Source organism: Procambarus clarkii, chromosome 65 (genome assembly GCF_040958095.1).
Source record: "Procambarus clarkii isolate CNS0578487 chromosome 65, FALCON_Pclarkii_2.0, whole genome shotgun sequence".
Classification (NCBI taxonomy): domain Eukaryota; kingdom Metazoa; phylum Arthropoda; class Malacostraca; order Decapoda; family Cambaridae; genus Procambarus; species Procambarus clarkii.
In genome coordinates, this window is record NC_091214.1 from 16905985 (window position 1) to 16925258 (window position 19274).

Genomic DNA, 19274 nt, shown 5'->3' on the forward strand with positions numbered 1-19274 from the left:
AGTTCTAAGTAGCACGGGCTATGGTGAGCCCGTAGTACTTTTTTTTTTTAATATTGATGCTAGCGGCCCATAATGTAGAATATGAGACTTGGTGAATGTTGGATTACCGAGAATTATACTATTGTATATGTAGTGTAGTATTGCATTGGAAAATTTATGTATATTTGATTTATATTATATTTTATTAAATAAAGATAAAAAAAAATTGTTGGACACGAGCAAGAGGAGAACTACCGAGAACACTAAACCCAATGTTTACCCATAATGAGGCAAAGGCGAAAACAATAGAACAAGAGATCCTCTTAAGAGCCAGCGGAGACTGCGATATATTGTTTGACTATACTGGGATCTTTTTTACCAGTGTAGGGGAAGAGTAAACCTTAAACCTGCTAGGCTTATCGAAAACCCCCCTGACCTATGGGCTAGGTTCTCCAGATCGTGGGAGGCTTATATCATTCACTGCGCCACGCCATAGCCAAGAACAGGTTGAGGTGGGAGTGAAACTATGGCTGAGGCGACTACAGCAGAGCGTGGATCCACCTGCAGGAAGTTGACAAGAAATTAATTGAGGGGAAGAGATGACCGAGGGGAAGGCGGCGTGCTGGTGATGCAGCCCGTCCTCCTAATATTTCCCCAACGTCAAGAAACTGTCGTACTAAAGTGCCCTTATTCTAACCTACCAGAGAACCCAAAACAGAAAGCGGGACAGTATGTCCATTTTACGAGCCGCTACCAGTTTCTAGTACGAAAATTTTTGCCCTTAAGTAAAGTATGCGTCAAAATGCGAATTAACCATTCTGTGAGATGGGGATTTTAGCATAACGTAGCTAGTTTTGTGACACAATACTCTCCCCTTCATGTAGTCTAGCGTAGCTGCATAAATGTGTTAATAAAAATAATAAAATAACAATAAAAAATGTAAGGAGGACTGGTTGAGGTGGTGGAGCCGGCGGCGGTCTTGTAGTACCACTGGCCTTAACCAGTGTCACATGACATTCCTGCTGGGATTGGCAACAGTAGTGCTGGTGTTGCCGTGGCAGTGTTACCAGTCTACCATTCCTACTACATCCTAGGGTGGCTGTGGTGGTAGCTCTGATGGTGGAGGTGACAGTGTCGGTGTTAATGGTGATTATGACAATGGTGGTGGTGGTGAGGTTAATGGTGGTGGCAGTGATAATAGTGGTGCTGAAGTTGATGGTGGTTGTAGTGATAGTGGTGGTGGTGGTATTGGTGATGGTGACTGGTGCCAGTGGCATTTCTGGCTCTGAAGCTTTCACCACCACCACCACCATCACCTCTACAAATCCAAAGACATTTCCTAATCTCGCAAAAAACACGATTCTAAACATCATTAAGCGAAGCTGCCCCCTCAAGCCTACTTTTTTCACCCCCCTAATTCCAAGGAGATGAAACATATTTGTCGCGTAGGTATATAATGTGATTGTCGAGACGAGCTCAGACAGCTTTCACTATATTTTGAAGATTAAGTAATATATATTTTATACTGAGGAGGTAGCCTCGTCTGTAACGCTCTTTCTCTCTCTCTCTCTCTCTCTCACATCTTCACAATACTGTCACCTAGGGGGAATAGGCTTGTTCACTTCCGGTGTCAATAGGCCAGGAGAAGTGACACTCCATATGAACCAAAGTCAATCATGATGTTCAGTAAACAAAAATAAAGTGCTGCAATATTGTTTACAAAATAACAGACCTTTATACTAATCCAGAACATGACCGGAATGTGCGCTTTCACTCTGAACTAAAGTATACATTCCGGTCAGTCAGAAAGATTTTGTGGTGGCAATACAATGTCTGTATTGCATATTGTTTTCTCATAAAGTTATAGTATGTACTACTACTACTAATAATAATAATAATAACAATAATATTTGTATTATAATATTTTTAATTAGTTTTACTTCATCAATAACGTCCGTTTTGCTAGTAGCAGCAACAGTATAATTCTCACCTGTTTTTCTAGTATAATTATTCTAGTAGTTTGTTTGTTTGCCTTTAATTAATTTTTTACTTAATTTTCCTGGCCCTGCAGCGTTACTGATGCAGCATGGACGATACGGTGAGTATTCAGCCGTTGTTCTCTTTATTTGCCACTCCGTAAAAGCCTCAGTTCACTCACCATGGTTTGTGAGGCTTTAACTCCGATCGCCTGTTATTGTTTATACATCTGATGTTGCTGTTGTGTTCACCTGTTATTGCTGCTGCTGTTGTGTTCACCTGTTGTTGCTGCTGTTGTGTTCACCTGTTGTTGCTGCTGTTGTGTTCACCTGTTGTTGCTGCTGTTGTGTTCACCTACTGTTGCTGGTGTGTTCACCTGTTATTGTTGCTGCTGTTGTGTTCACCTGTTGTTGTTGCTGCTGTTGTGTTCACCTGTTATTGTTGCTGCTGTTGTGTTCACCTGTTATTGCTGCTGCTGTTGTGTTCACCTGTTATTGTTGCTGCTGTTGTGTTCACCTGTTGTTGTTGCTGCTGTTGTGTTCAACTGTTGTTGCTGCTGTTGTGTTCACCTACTGTTGCTGATGTGTTCACCTGTTGTTGTTGCTGCTTTTGTGTTCACCTGTTGTTGCTGCTGTTGTGTTCACCTACTGTTGCTGATGTGTTCACCTGTTGTTGTTGCTGCTTTTGTGTTCACCTGTTATTGCTGCTGCAGTTGTGTTCACCTGTTATTGCTAATGTTGTGTTCACCTGTTGTTGTTGCTGATGTGTTCACCTGTTGTTGCTGTTTAGTGAGGGAGAAGGGAGTGAGGAGGCAGGGGAATGACGGAGGAAGAGAGAAGGTAAATATAGAAAGGGAAGAAGAGTGATGTAAGGGGAGGAAGAAAGAGTGATGTAGGAAGAGGGAGGAAGAGTGATGTAGGGGGGGGGGGAAGGGAGGGAGGGATAGGTTACATCACACTCCTGCACCTGCTACGATGCGTCTCTCGCGCACACTGACAGTCATTACCTGTTCTTCCTTCTCACCCTCTCTTTCTTTTTCTTATTATTTATCTTTTATACTTAATATTTCTTTCGTGTTTTCACGATTTACATAATGTTTATATTATTTATTTCCTTTCCTCTCTTCTCCTATTGCTTCTTTTACTCTGACGTCTCCAATATATATATATATATATATATATATATATATATATATATATATATATATATATATATATATATATATATATATATAAAGACAAATATACATATCTTTGATAAATATTATCATATGGAAACTAAATATATTGTTGTGCAGGTGGTGATGGTGATTTTTTTTGTGTGTCCTTAAGGGGATGTCTGTGATTGTGAGGAGGGGAGGGGGGGGGGGGTTGGCTGTTGTTGTGGGGGGCGATAATGGGGGGTGGCGGTGGGGTGGCCCAGAGCCAGGTATACACCGCCACACCTGTCGCGACTACACAAGAAACACACTAGAGCCAAGTACTCATCACGGTCCAGGGGAACGTACACAACTCCCCAAATAATTCTCTTCACCTTGTTTTTTCTTATTTCCCCCTTCCTTGTCCAAGACACATTGCTATAACCGCCCTGAACCAATACTCAGTGAAGCGTTTTCTTCGGTGTTTACCTCTTCACGGGTAACTCTTGTGAGGAATTCTGAAGACAATTACGACTAAAAGCCAGAAAAACAGACACCTTTGTATTTGGCTCACTTTTGCTGTTTAACAATTCCTGAGTCAATTATCATTCCAGCCAACACAAAGCTCAGAAAGACAAACGTCGACTTTGAGGAGGAATTTGTAAATAAACATTATGTTGTAATTATGGGAAGTGTTAGCCTCCGTCAACACTCCGGTAATAGCAGACTTCTTAAAGAACTTCTTCTAAAATTATGTAGTCAACAGAAAATAGGTTTCACGGAAAGTTAACAAAAGGTATATTAAAAGAAAAGTATTATTTTTTGTATAATCGTTCTATTAATATAATACTGTTTTATCACTACTACTACTACCACCTCTAAGACTATCACTATGGCACTTAGGCATCTTCCATTCTTTCTATAATCTGATATGCTCAGCACGTTAGTATATGTTGCACAGGACTAACTCCAATAGCTGTACGTAACACTAAATATCACTAAGCCTTGTTTATTAACACATTTAGGTACAACTGCATTTGTGCAGCTACCCTAAACTATATGAAGGGGAGTACAGTGTGTCAAAAAGCTAGCTACATAATGTTGAAAATCCCCATCACACAGGATGGTTAGTCATACAAAGGCATGTGATAAGTAGCCTGCACTGGCAAGCTCTGGGTACATTATGAGGATATCATCATGAACACAAGAATGAATAAGATAGCAGTGATATTGAAAGTTCCCTTCTCGTAGGGTGGTTAGTCATACAGGACCAATACGTTCAGTAGCCTGCACTGGCAAATTTTGGGTGCAATATGAGGATATCCTCAAGAACACGAGAGTGAATAAAGTAAGGTGTATGAGATTACATAAGACTGATATTTTTACATTCTTGCAAAGCCACTAACACGCATAGCGTTTCCGGCAGTCTGATTATATAATCTGATTACACAAACACGAAATTGAGATACACGAATTACAAGTAAATGCTAAAGTAATTAAATCTCACGTCACTTGAAGATAAAACAATACGATATGATCACCACATGCAAGATACATTAGAATGAAACAAATCAGTAAATACGTGGAATGCATTAAAAGTGAAATGATCGAGACAGACTTCATAGCTTACAATAAAAAAAAATGAGGTGCATAACCAATTAACTGACTGCTAAGAGGGGACCCAAGAGCTTATGCTTAACCCTTCATAAACGCATCTTGGCGAGTTCACACATATATACACAGTACGAACCCATTAGTAGCTGCTATTCGAATTTCTTTGGCGCGCAGACACTGTCTGTCCAACCCATCATCCTGTTTAGATAATGTTTTTTGTAACAATGTGGGACCATCGTATATACGTAGCCGTAATGGACAATTAGATTGTTGAATTTGGTACTATTTACTGTCTAAGAGTCCGACAAAATAAAGCTAAAAACCAAACTTACATATTCCTACATATACGTAGTACATTAGGCCCCAGATAGCGTGTATTAGGCCTACGAAGGTTAAGTTAACTTTGCAACATCTGTACAAAAACTATCCGGTTTGACCAATTTCAATAGTACCGATTTCTACTGTCAAATTGCCTTTTTACGTCAATATATGTACGATGGTTCTCATCGTTACTATAAGTACTAACTGAACAGGAGGATGGGCTGTAGAGTGAGCTGCACCTCACAGGTGTACCAACACAACTCTACAATGAACGAACAATCAACCCAGAAACAAAACACGCAGCACAAGGGCTTCGTATTTTAGGCATTTGGCAACTGTGCACAGACTCGCCTGTGTTGCCAGCTAGCGACTTTATATTGCACTTGAAAATTTTCTGACGCGACGTTTATAATCTTCATAAAACTGTTATCGAAAATAATGTCGTGGGTTGAATCGTTACGTGTACGACGGTCATTTACATTTATAATTTATCTGTGTTGTATAATTAACGTGTTTGTTTTCTGATTTAATTATTAGATGTTACGAAAATACAAAGTTTGGCACAGTATAGAGTCGTTGGTGACATTGTTTCTTGCGTACACTTGACCTTATTCTCACTTGTGCGTGCGTTCAGCTAGGTGTGCTTGCAGAGTCGAGCATTAGCTCGTAATCCCGCCTGCCGAAGGAAGGAAGGAAATTGTCAGGGACAAAGCACCAAGCCATTACGACTATGTAGCACTTGGAAGGGGGGGTCAGGATAAGGATTTGGGATAGGACGGCGGGAAGGACTGGTGCCCAACCACTTGGACGGTCGGGGATTGAACGCTGACCTGTATCAAGCGAAACCGTCGCTCTACCGCCCAGACCAAGTGGTTGGACCCCCGCCTGCCGAAGACTTTGTATTGAGTTAACTTCAAGCGCTTCTTTGTTTTACCTATTTCACCTATTTACAACCCTGACATTAAAGTTTTTTCCAACATTCATGTGATTCATCTGTTATCTTCTATCGTTAAGCTGTTACTAGCTTTGAAGATTACTCCATTGTCAACTATATCCTCCAAGGGATTCTCAGAGATTTTACACATTTACCAGCGACTACTTTATATAAATTAAGATGTTTGTGTAATAAGGTTTATGTCTGTAGTATGTGTTTTCAGTTAGACAAGATAGTGCCTAGCAGAGCTCTGGCGTCACATCCGTTGACCCATGTTTTAAAGATCACGTGATCTAGCGTAACCCATGTAAGCAAGCCTATGATAAGGGTCACTGAAACCGCCAAAGATTGGGCCTCAGCACGTCATTTGGATTATGGAGTCGTTCTGAGTACAGTGCCGTATTGTTTTAAATTCAGCTACTTGGAACAAATAGCACGGGCTATGGTGTGCCCGTAATGTATTTTCAGTGCCGTAGAAAGGCTGTAGCAACTGGAAAATTTACAAAAACGGATTGATAAGATAATACCAGGAATTAGGAAAGTTCTCCTTACGAAGAGCAACGAAATCAAATTTTCTTCCCCTGATAAGCTTTGAATAAGAGCAGACAAAAAAATAAAAATAAAATTGCCGTGCTCATTATATGAAACAAATAATTTATTAGAGTTGAATTTTTTATGTTTAGAAAATAAATACACTCCTTTGGAAATATGGTTCCATATTAATAAAATGAGTTCTAAAATAACATAATAGAATCCAACTCGCTGTAAAGCTTCAGGCATTAATTAGATAAATACTTGAGTGGTAGTATCTTTAATAAATCTAGAAAAAGCTTAAAGCTTTTAAAAAATTGTCAACGCACCAAGCTTGGCCTCACTTGAGGGTGCTTGGTCCAACAGCCTTGGCCACCCTACGTATCCACTAACAACATGATTTGGGTCCGACTCAACATGGGTTCGAAAACTGTCCGGTTGTTTTTTAGTTTACTTTTTTTCTTGCAATACTGTATATAATTATATTTGCTGGTAGGAAAATAAACAGCCGCAGACCTGTGATATTCATACAGTGTTCTCTGATTGTGCCTCTACTTTTCATTGGTTCTATTCTGCATTTCCTTTCATATCGTTTACTCCAGTATGCTGTTATTTTAATGTGTAAATTTGGGACCTTGCCTCCAACATTTTCCATGTATACATCATTGGACACCTCTCTCGTCTCCTTTCCAGAAAGTAATTTTGAAAACGTTGAGACGGACCCGAAAATTTAGGTGCTTTATCGTGTCTGAATGCCATATGAGTTTCTCTGTATTTCCTCTTATTTCAGCAATCTCTCCTACTCTGAAGGGGGAAGTGAGTATCGTGCAGTACTCAAGGCGGACCACCTTACCTTACCTTGAGGTTACCTTGAGGTGCTTCCGGGGCTTAGCGTCCCCGCGGCCCGGTCGTCGACCAGGCCTCCTGGTTGCCGGACTGATCAACCAGGCTGTTGGACGCGGCTGCTGTTGGACTGGTGGTGGTGCGACCACCACCAGTGATTTGAATAGTACAACCATTGTGATGGAATACCTGGACTTGAAGGTTTTCGTAATCCATCCTATCATTTTTCTAGCTGACTCAATATTTGCTCGGTTACGTTCCCTAAACGTTAAGTCGCCAGACATCATTATTCCTAGATTATCTTGAGGTTATCTTGAAATGATTTCGGGGTTTTAGTGTCCCCGCGGCCCGGTCCTCGACCAGGCCTCCACCCCCAGGAAGCAGCCCGTGACAGCTGACTAACTCCCAGGTACCTATTTACTGCTAGGTAACAGGGGCATTCAGGGTGAAAGAAACTTTGCCCGTTTGTTTCTGCCTCGTGCGGGAATCGAACCCACGCCACAGAATTACGGATCCTAACCATTTCCCAATCCTTTCCCATCTATTCCTTTCCATCTCGTTTGCCCTCTACCATTCCTACCCCTCTCCTCACGTCTCGATCTCAGACTTGAATCAAATATGTAATCACCCTTCATTTAGAGTTAATTTGCGACGTAAGTGGAGGCGACGGGACGCTAAGGGCTCGCGTCACCTCTGTGGCACCTATAAGTAAGGGTCGTTATCCACCTTCACCTCATTTGCTACGCCGCCAGTTTTAATGTTAATGCCGAATGTCCACGCCAAATTAGTCGGCTTTAATGGCCGCATTCATAATTCTGACGCGACCGTCGCCTGTGATAAGTTGTTGTGGGACACTCGAAGCAGGAACAGCAGCCACAGAAGGATTTGGCAGTAGCAACAAGAGCCGCTACAACAAGAGCAGCTGCAACAAGAGCATCTGCAACAAGAGCAGTTGCAACAAGAGCAGCAGCAACAAGAACAGCTGCAACAAGAGCAGCAACAACAAGAACAGCTGCAACAAGAGCAGCTGCAACAAGAGCAGCAGAAACAATAGTTCAATGATCAAATACTTTTCACAATTTTCCACTTGTTTCCATATTTTCTAAGGAATTCTTTCCCTATCAGTGTTGGTCGTGTCATCCTGATAATACAAAAAATATGCTTACAAATTTCCTCTGTAGAAGACACTGAAACTCTACAAGCCGGTGATAATGAAACACTTGTTCAATGAGAATTATAATGTAGTATTGCCTTGTAAAACTTATGTATATATGATTTATATTGTATTTTCTTAAATAAAGATAAAAAAATATATATTCTTCGATTGGGTAACGGAAAAAAACATGATGTTTAACTGTGATAAGTTCCAGGTACGTAGGTATAGTGGAAACGAGTTGAACGAGTTCCACTATAGTGGAACTTAAACGAAATTTCTGTGATAAGTTCCAGGTACGTAGGTATAGTGGAAACGAGTTGAACGAGTTCCACTATAGTGGAACTTAAACGAAATTTAAACGAAATACTGGGTACAGGACACAATCAGATTTACTCAACTGGAAAACAACATGCAAAAGATTTGGGAATTATGATGTCTGAAGACCTGACATTCAGTGAACATAACCGAACAAATATAGCGGCGGCCAGGAAAATGATAGGATGGATTATGAGAACGTTCAAATCCAGAGACCCACAGCAATGCGTAAATCACTGGTGCTGTCCCGTCTTGAGTATTGCATGGTTCTCACTTTCCCTTTCAGATCAGGAGAGATCTCTAAATTAGAGGGAATACAGAGATCATATACGGCACGCATAGAAACGATAAAACATCTAACTTATTGGGACTGTCTCAAAGCTTTCAAGATGTACTCTCTGGAAAGGAGACGAGAAAGGTATGGGCCAGGTCCTAAATTTGCACAGTAGAATAAAAGCATACAGGAGCGAAAGATAAGGAGGGAAATGTAGAATAGAACCAGTGAGGAAGAGGTGCCATAGACACAATCAGAGAACAATGTCTAAACATCAGGGAAGGTGAGACTGTAATTTTTACATAAACTTACACATATACAAATTTCCAACATTTATGAGTAAAGTTTTGATTTGAGTTGGCTAGTATTTGTTGAGGAAGGAGGGTGGAAGAGGACAGATGGAACAGGTATGGTGGAAGAGGATAAGACGGGAGGGAACTCGTCACTCCTGGACCATTTGGTCACCACTTGGTCCGGGAGACATCTCCCGTCACGCAGGGTGCAGTTGCGCCTCCACAGATCTCCAGTATCATCTTTTGATACTGGTAATGGCTCGAAAGGGCCACCACTTACGGGCTATTCATGCCCGTGCCACCTCTTGGGTGGCTTAATCTTCATCAATCAATCGTCACTCCTGACAGATTCAGATGCTAATGTTTTTGTGAAAGGCAGATTAGAAAAATCTTCGACTTCGAGTTTCTTACGAATTTGAGAAAAAAGGCTCACGTCAGTGAACGTGTTGTCACGCACGAGGCTATTCATGTGTTGTTCCTAATTGGTTTTAGCTTTCTCTTATTATCAATGTTTTGTTTTAATGTTAATGAGATAATTAATTGCCGATACCTATCAATTCTCTCTATTTTGTACAATTTGAAACAATTGTTTGTTGATATTTTAAGCTCTTTTTCTTTCCCTTGTTTTATACATTTTATCAATTAGTATAATGAAATTTACGAAATAATATATTATTAGTAATACATTATTAGAAATTTATTAATAATAAATTTGTAATAGTACATTATAAAGTACCTACATATTTTCTAACTGAAAGTATGTAGGTACTTTAAAAGACTGAAGATTATGGATCAAATTTAAAATTCGCCAACCCTTGTGGGGCTCAGGAGAGTATATACTCACCTAAAAGAGTATCCCGCTTCTCTGTGTATATACACTCAGTTTACTTTAATCCTGAACTATGTTTAGGACTAAAGTACTGGTTGGTCAGTAAGCAATTGAGGTGGACACCCAGAGATCGATAGGCCAATGCCATTATCTGATCAGCTGGACTGCGATTCATGCTTTAGAAATTGTCTGAATAGGCTTCCTGGTTGATGGACTAGTCAGTGACCGCACAGTAACTGCAGGTAGCCTCACCAAGCTTAAGGTATCGTCTCCTCTTCATATCTCTCTCTTATTCTGTATTTCCGTCCGTTCTACAACACCTCCCTCCCTCACTGCCCTTCCTTACACTCTCTATGGTCAATATTTATTTTGTTAGCAAACCACTATAGTCACCAACAATAATAATACCTAAATTCCTCATTACTTTAACTCTTACGTAATATCTTACGCCATAAACACTACGCTAGGTGGGGTAAAATTAGGGTAAAATATACATTTTGGTATTTTTGTGGACAAAACATACATACAAATGCTCACGCCAATAAAAATAGATAGTGCCACCAGGCGGCGCAGTTGATAGCAGACCACCTCCATCCCCGCTTCCAGAAATTTTAACACACACACACACACACACACACACATACGATTACCATCTACAAGATTCTCAGAGGAATTGACAGGGTAGACAAAGAAATTATTTAGCATTCGTGAAACACTAACAAAGTAACACAGGTGGAGCTTAGTATCAAGATGAGCCAGAGACATAATAATTTTGTTTTCAGTATTAGAATAGTTAATAAATAGAATGCAATAAATATAATGTAATATTGTGGTGGAGGCAGACTCCATTTAGTTTCAAACATAAATTTGATAAGAGCCTAAGAGGCTCAGGAACCTGTACACCAGTTGATTGATGGTTGAGAGTCGGGACCAAAGAGCCAAAGCTCAACCCCCCGCAAGCACAACTGAGCACGAGCTAGTGTAATAATAGCCCGACGACATATTCTTGTAGACTTTTGACGTCAACTTTTTTGGATTACCAAGAGGGCCGTCAATAAAGCTTGCGAGACGGTTACCCTGAGCGCTTTACGCCCGACTACCACAGTCTACGAGGATCTAAACATCTTCAAGATAGTTCTTTTTTACCCGAAATATTATCCGTTATAGTATTTATCACCAGGTGGCTGGGCTTGCGTGGCGTATATGTTTCTTGCCGCGTCCTTCGCCAAGAGGCTTCCTGACGTCACGCACTGATGTCAAACGGCCAACTTGACCTTGTGGTGCCTCTATTATATAAACTATATCATAACCCCCTATTTTTAACATGAAATAGCAACTGTATTAAAACCTACTGTTACACTAGAGCGGTAGAGAGGTTTATGATTGGTAAGAGACGCAAGTGTTGGACGCAGAATATCATGCTGTGATATCGAAATAAGTATTCAGCCAGTCAATCTCACTTCCTTTTAAATTTGTTATATGAAGGAGGTGCGATAGAATAGATTGTGTATTAAGGCTAATGGTAAAAAAAAAAACAGTTAATGCGAAGATTTGAAACAAAATACTTAAAATTAAGAGTGTCTACACAAGAGACATTGTAAACAAAGCAGTGATCTGAGTCAAGAAATGTCCACGTATTTTATTCAGGATGACATATTACCCAAAATGCAAGCCAAATATCCCAAGCTTGCCTGTTGTAAATAGTGCACACACTGCAAGCTTGCACCGCCTGCAAGTTTCTTACTGGCTTATCTCATGGCCTTGTCTCGTAACGCTGGCTACAGTGATGCAAAGAGATCAACACCCTTAGCTTTATCACAAATTACAGGCAATTAAACCTGTAACTAGCATACTAAACCCATGTTAATTGGTGTTCAGGCTTGTGAACCCTTGATGTGGCTGTATTTTAAACTAAACTAACCAAAACTGTGAATAGGTTGTTATGGAATATGTTAACAAACTCTGTAATTAGCTCATCAGTTCTGTAACTTGCTTAGGTAAAAATGTATGTTGGGGGGGGGGGGGGGGATTATTTCCTGCGTCCATTATGTGGCTCTAACCTTTTCCACCACCACTCAAAGGCTAGGTATTGGGTGCATTATCACCACTCACAGGCTGGGTATGCTGGTGCACTTACCACCTTACAGGCTGGGTATTGGGTACACTACCACACACAGGCTGGGTATTGGGTACACTACCACACACAGGCTGGGTATTGGGTACACTACCACACACAGGCTGGGTACTGGGTGCGCTACCACACACAGGCTGGGTATTGGGTACACTACCACACACAGGCTGGGTATTGGGGTACATAATAACTAAACTAAACTGACTTGGCAGACTGTGGTACAACGCCTCCATCACTGCTCTCAACCACAAGTTTCTTCCCACACTTTTAATGTCTGAATATTCTTAGGTACATCCCCATACTTACGGCTTCCATAAACTGTACGAAGGGCTACAGATCTGCGTCAAGAATAGCAGCTATTCGGTACTAAGATTCCCGTCTCGCAGGATGGTTAAGTTATATTGCAGCAGGTGATAAGTTGCCTATCATGACAAACTTTGGATAGTTTTTGAGGTTATTCTCAAGAATATGGGTTTTGGATGAAGTCATTTATAAATGAAGTACAATTCTTAAAATCTCTTCACATTCCATTACAACCAGGGGAACTGTGATTAATCATATTTGCCCTCTATCTTAATACAAATGTTGAAAGACTTTAAGACACATTGAGATCTAGTTGTTGCATGGGCAGTATTAATGCAAATATTTTGAGTTGTGCTGCGAATCTAAATCTATTAGCACTGACTAAATTTTAGTGCGCTGTGTTCAGTGGGATTGAGGCTAAAGACAATTCGCAATAGTGTTATAAATCTACCCAACCTTACCCAAAGTTACGTAGCCTAACCCGTGCTAACCTAATATAACAGAGTCTAAACTCTTGCAAACACACTCAAAAATGTGTTATGTTTGTGTAGCATGTGTATAGTGTGTTGTCTTTCGTTTTGTGTTTTACCTTGCATTTATATAATATAAATTATATTACATAAATGCTTGGTAAAACACACAGAAAACGATAGACAGCACTCCTTACACATGCTACACAAACTTAACAGCAACACACCTCTAAGAAAGATGGATCAAAACAACGTAGCACTAAAGCCTCTACGGTCTCCTTGATGCTTCATAACCGTCTGGGGAGTTTTCAACAAGCGCAATTAAACCAACCTCATGGACTTGCACTAAGGAAAATTTCACTTTGAGGTTAAGAAACACTGGCGCATTTTAAAGGGAAACTAGTCTGTATTTATCATCAAGGAAGTCAACGCTACTACCTCTACTGTGAACCGTGAACCACGCGTTGGAGTCACAGTAGACACAGGTCACGCCGTCACAGACATCTAGATAACAATGATTACAATGATGGTGCAAAAAAGGTGAAGAATAAGATTGCTCGTGAGTTGGGTCAAGGCCCGATATATGGCCTCAATAGGTCACAAAGATTTAGGTCAATATCGCTGAGTTTCCACTACCTTCCCTCTTGCAATCCCCCCTTTTTCTCCCCCTACTACTACCTCAGTGTCTCTCCCCCTCCCTCAATGTCTCTCCCCCTCCCTCAATGTCTCTCCCCCTCCCTCAGTCTTCCTGCCTCCCCCCTACCATTGTTGGCAGACGGTGTTGTGGCCATATTTGTTGTCTGTTGTAATGGTCTCAAGATTAGCAGGAAGATATTTATGGGGAAGATGGTGGGGTGATGTGGGCCCCCTTGTGGGGGTGATGGTGGGGTGATGTGGGCCCCCTTGTGGGGCGATGGTGGGGGTGATCTGGGCCCCCATGTGGGGCGATGTAGGCCCCCTTGTGGGGGTGATGGTGGGAGGTGATCTGGGCTCCCTTGTGGGGAGATGGTAGAGTGATCTGGGGCCATTTTTGGAGGAAAGGTTGGAGTATTATGGGCCCTTATAGGGGGCCATAACCTCTGGCCTTAGCCCCCAGAGGCCCATATAAACATCCCCAGCGTTCATTCGACTGACAAACACACAGTGAGCATCGAGGCTCGAACCAGAATTCTGTGGGGGTTAAACCTCGAGTGGCTGAGGCTGCTAAAGCCTCACCACACTTGAAGAGATGCGACACATGTCAGACCAATCCTGGAGTATGCAGCTCCAGCCTGGAGTATGCAGCTCCAGCCTGGAGTATGCAGCTCCAGCCTGGAGTCCATACCTAGTTAAACACAAGACAAAGTTAAAGATTCAGCAGTATGCCACCAGGCTCGTCCCGGAACTGAGAGGTATGAGCTACGAGGAAAGGCTACAGGACGTGAGCTGAACCCCACGTCCCTGGAAAACAGAAGAGTAAGGGGAGACATGATAACCACCTACAAAATTCTCAGGGGAATTGACAGGTTTGGTGGGTGTGGACAAAGACAAACTTTTCAGCACGGGTGGGACACGAACAAGGGGACACAGGTGGAAACTTAGTACCCAGATGAGCCACAGAGATGTTAGAAAGAATTTTTTCAGTGTCAGAGTAGTTAACAAATGGAATGCATTAGGCAGTGATGTAGTGGAGGCTGACTCCATACACAGTTTCAAATGTAGATATGATAGAGCCAAGTAGGCTCAGGAATCTGTACACCTCTGTTTGGAATCTGTTGATTGACATTTGAGAGGCGGGACCAAAGAGACAAAGCTCAACCCCCGCAAAAACAATTACGCGAGTAAAGAGGAGACATGATAACAACATACAAAATTCTCACTGTCAATAAAAGGACAGTATGATAAAATCAGCATACAATAAAGACGAATAAGGAGATACTCATATAAACAACTTACTGCACAGTCACGTCACCGAGACGTTAAATATACAAATAATTTACTCAAGTGTGGCGAACAAATTGAAATTGAAATTGAAATTGAAATAAGTTTATTGAGGTAAAATACACACAAAGGGATGAGGTAGCTCAAGCTATTCTCACCCCGTTAGGCGAACAAATGGGATGGACACGAGGGAGAGACTGCATCAGCCAAAACAATGAAGTGATAAGAGTTTTCGTGTCACTTGAGTAGACAATAGACAACAAGCAGTTGGTGAAACGGAACCGAGTCTCAAGGCTTCACCACGCTGGGCAGGAGACATGATCACACCATATACGATTCCCTGAGAGATTGAGAGTTAAAGTGGACAGTTCACCAGACGTGTATTCCCTGGAAACACAAACCGAAACTGTCTCTATTTTCCGCTTGTTACAACGTGTAATAAAGTTGTTACATCTCGGCTTAACGTGTTTATGACGTATTAGAACGTTGTTACAACTTGCTATATTGGTTGTTATAACTGGTTAGAAGGTGTTAAAACATGTTCGAACGTTGTACCAACGTCGTAGTTTCGGTGTGTGTTTGGCGGGTTAGTGCAGCATTGATGATAAATCGCCTTCCGCTCTCGCCCTTGTCTGCCTGTCTATCTTTCTTGCTGATTCTCTTCCTGTCTAAATTTTTGTACGTCTGTCTATCCGTCTATCCCTCTGCCTTTATGTGACTCTCTTTATGTCCCTCTCTTCATATGGCAGCGTTTGTGGCATAGGGAGCTGAAAGAGGTTGCCGGGTTGGGATCCTGTGCAGCAGCTGCCCCTTTACCCCCGTCCTTGGTGTTGACCTATGACAAGCCCCTCCCCCCCGACGAGTGTTACCACATGCCCAAGACGGCCAGCGTTACTCATTATTATACCAATTATCCTGTCATTCCTCTTGTTATTGTTGTTCACGTTCATCTTGTTCATATTCTTATTATTTTTCCTCGTCTTTATGTTCCCATTCTTGTATTGTTCTCGATTTGTTCATTAATATTTTGCCGAATGTGACTATGAGAATGACATCAATTCACCATAATGGGGCATTAATATACTGCCCAAGGGGACATCAATGGGACATCAATGAACATCACTGGGATGTCAATGTACTGCCCTGGGACATCAATGTACATTCCTGGGACATCAATGTAACGGTCCTGGACATGAATTTACCGCCCCAGACATCAATATACTACCGTAGGACGCGAATTATAGTGGTCAGGGACTCACTTTACCAGTTTAGGCCATCAATTTATCGACATGTAATAACAATGTCCTAGCCCGGGACATTAATGTACTACCTTGGGTCATCAATATATCACCCTGGTACATCAAAGTATCACCTTGGGACATCAATGGGCCACTTGGGACAACAATTTACCACCACGAGACATCAATATACCGCCCTGGAGGCATCAATGTATCGCCATGGAACATCAGTGTACCTTCCTGGGCCATCAAATTCAACGTGTTCACGCGAACACTGAGTCACTGCCGTTGTGCTCTGTTTCACGACCATAAACCCAAGTCGTTTCCGTTTTATTGCTGGGACCCGCAAGGCGGCAACAGTCTCTCAGACTGTTGCCGACAGGCCTCTCCGAAAGGCTCTTTCGGCCCTTTTGTTCTCCCCATTTACCTCTCCGTAATTAATGCAGCTGTTTCGTCTAACCGAAAACGTTACAAAGCTAACCTATCGAGGTTGATACATAGAAAATGTTAATGTTGTGCTACGTTAATCCTTTCACTGCTCAAAACGTTAATGTTATGTTGTGTTAATCATTTCACTGCTCAAAACGTCAATGTATGATCGATCGTTATGGGTTTATAATATTCTTTTTCCCGTGCGTAGTTTAAGGGTTTGTACTACTAATACATGGCATTTTTCGCCTGGTTGGTAGATTCTGTAATAAATAAGTCTTATTAGGTGAGGGGCTGAGTAAGCCTGGGACGTCTGACTGACACTTATTAAAGATGATAATATTATAAGTGTTGTTGTTTATGGGGAAAATTGTAGGCGTTATATCAGACGTGAACTGAGTGATATTATGATTCATTCCACTAATTATGTCCACGAACTGACTTGACTCAGCTGCTGCTGCTGCTGCTGCTGCCGCTGCTGTCGCTGCTGCCGCTGCCGCTGCTGCTGCTGGGGTTGGATCTGGTGGTGACTCTAGTGTAGGTGGTGCCGCTCCTGGTGGTGGTGTTGGCGGTGGTCCTGTTGGTGGTCCTGTTGGTGGTCCTGTTGGTGGTCCTGGTGGTCCTGTTGGTCCTGTTGGTGGTCCTGGTGGTCCTGTTGGTGGTCCTGTTGGTGGTCCTGTTGGTCCTGTTGGTGGTCCTGTTGGTGGTCCTGTTGGTGGTCCTGTTGGTGGTCCTGTTGGTGGTCCTGGTGGTCCTGTTGGTCCTGTTGGTGGTCCTGGTGGTCCTGGTGGTCCTGTTGGTGGTCCTGGTGGTCCTGGTGGTCCTGTTGGTGGTCCTGGTGGTTCTGGCGGCGCTCCCCCACTCTTCAGACATTCCACTATCGTGAGTCCCGCGACACCGAGTCTAATTACACAGTCACTCGGGGCGTCTCTGATGCCTTCCTTTTTTTTACGGCAATTGAAGAAGCTTATGACAGCCATCAGAGGGATTGACTACACGAGTCTCAGAGACTCATGAGATGAGTACACGAGTCTCAGAGACTCATGAGATGAGTACACGAGCCTCCAAATCCCCTGACATGAGTAACGGCATGACAGACCGCTGAGATGACCTCAGCCAGGGGGGCTATCTGGTGCTTGGTGGGTGTGGCACTCGTTGCTGAACTCTGTAATTACTATATGAGTACTGGAACACTTGATGATATATTGGACTTGTATCCAAGATTGACCATGTAATATATCACTTATTCAATGTTATATTCAATATATCATTTATTCAATGTTATATTCAATATATCATTTATTCAATGTTATATGATGTAACTATATAACCTGAGCTTGTAAAAGCACCTTCATCACCTTCAGTGATTAAGTGCTTAATTGCACACTAGTTTCTTTATCAGCTATCTCACCCTGTCAGAGTAAATGAGACAGATGTATGTGAATGCATGTGTGTGTATATGTATGTATATGTATGGGTATAAAGTATATATGGAAGCTGATCAGAATTACATTTCACCTTTGTGAATGTACATTAATGACACTATGTAAAAGACACATCAAACACTTTATGTAGGGCATACGTAAATCTGTGTATCTATGTATTTACGTATGTAGGTTAGCTTAGCATTTTAAAAGCACCGAATCACCTTCTGTGGTTGAGTGTTCAATAAACCCCTGAACTCTATGTTTAACATTTCTCTAACCCTGTCCATGGAGGACAGAAGAAAATGTATATATGCTGGTTAGCATTGTAAATGTGTGGCCACGTCTGTGGTAGAAAATAATGAAAAAAAAAAAAAAACTCGTTCAGCTGTGGGAAGTTACTCACACGCAAGTGTTGGCGTTTTGACCCCAGTGGAGTAACTAAAGGGGTCCCAAACAGGTTCAGTTCTGACAGAGTAAATTACTGGGGTCTGGTGGGGTCCCACAAGGTTGTGTATTGACCTCAGTAGAGTATCTTAACTGGGGTCCCACAAGGTTCATTGCTGATAATTTCCTTAACCGCATGATTCCTGTAACCGGTTGATCAAATCCTGTTTTGACCAACCGGTCTTCCCGCTAATACGTCTCATTTTAGACGGAATTGACCAATTAGTTAAACATTAGACATATTAGTAAGTATTAAAGGGCCATAATATCGACGTTTTCCTAGTTTTCGATTGGATAGACCTCGATTGGTTAGGGGGGTTGCTGGGGTTCGTACGTTTCTGGATAGGTAAAACAGTTGCATTTTTAACGGAGTGGCAAATCGCGATCAAGAACATAAGAAGAGATATTTTAACGTTTGGTTGTAACTTGCTTAGTTAAATGAATTGTGGGGTTCAGTCCCTGAGCCCATTATGTGCCTCTGTAACCCTTTCCACTACCCCCCACAAGATGGGTATGGGGTGCATAATAAACTAAACTAAACTAAAGGATGAAAAGAGGATAAACAAAAGGATAAACACACGCATATAAACATACACACACACACACGCACACGCAAACACACACGCACACGCAAACACACACACACACACACACACTAGGAATTATTAATGACGGTCATCACTCACGTTCAGAGGGGGAAAGTAGTAT

The 19274-nt window shown here is 41.9% G+C and overlaps 1 protein-coding gene across 4 annotated transcripts in view; it reads left to right on the top strand.

Annotated features, from left to right (window-relative positions):
- LOC123770996 (protein amalgam) overlaps positions 1-19274 on the top strand; it is a 78573-nt gene that overhangs the window by 12873 nt on the left and 46426 nt on the right. For 3 of the 4 annotated variants that reach the window (XM_045763180.2, XM_045763179.2, XM_045763178.2), the window contains exon 3: positions 2051-2077. The exons of the other annotated variant lie outside the window; for it this stretch is intronic. In XM_045763180.2, coding sequence (XP_045619136.1) covers positions 2051-2077 — 27 coding nt within the window. The remainder of the gene's footprint in view (positions 1-2050; positions 2078-19274) is intronic. 4 annotated transcript variants of the gene reach the window in all.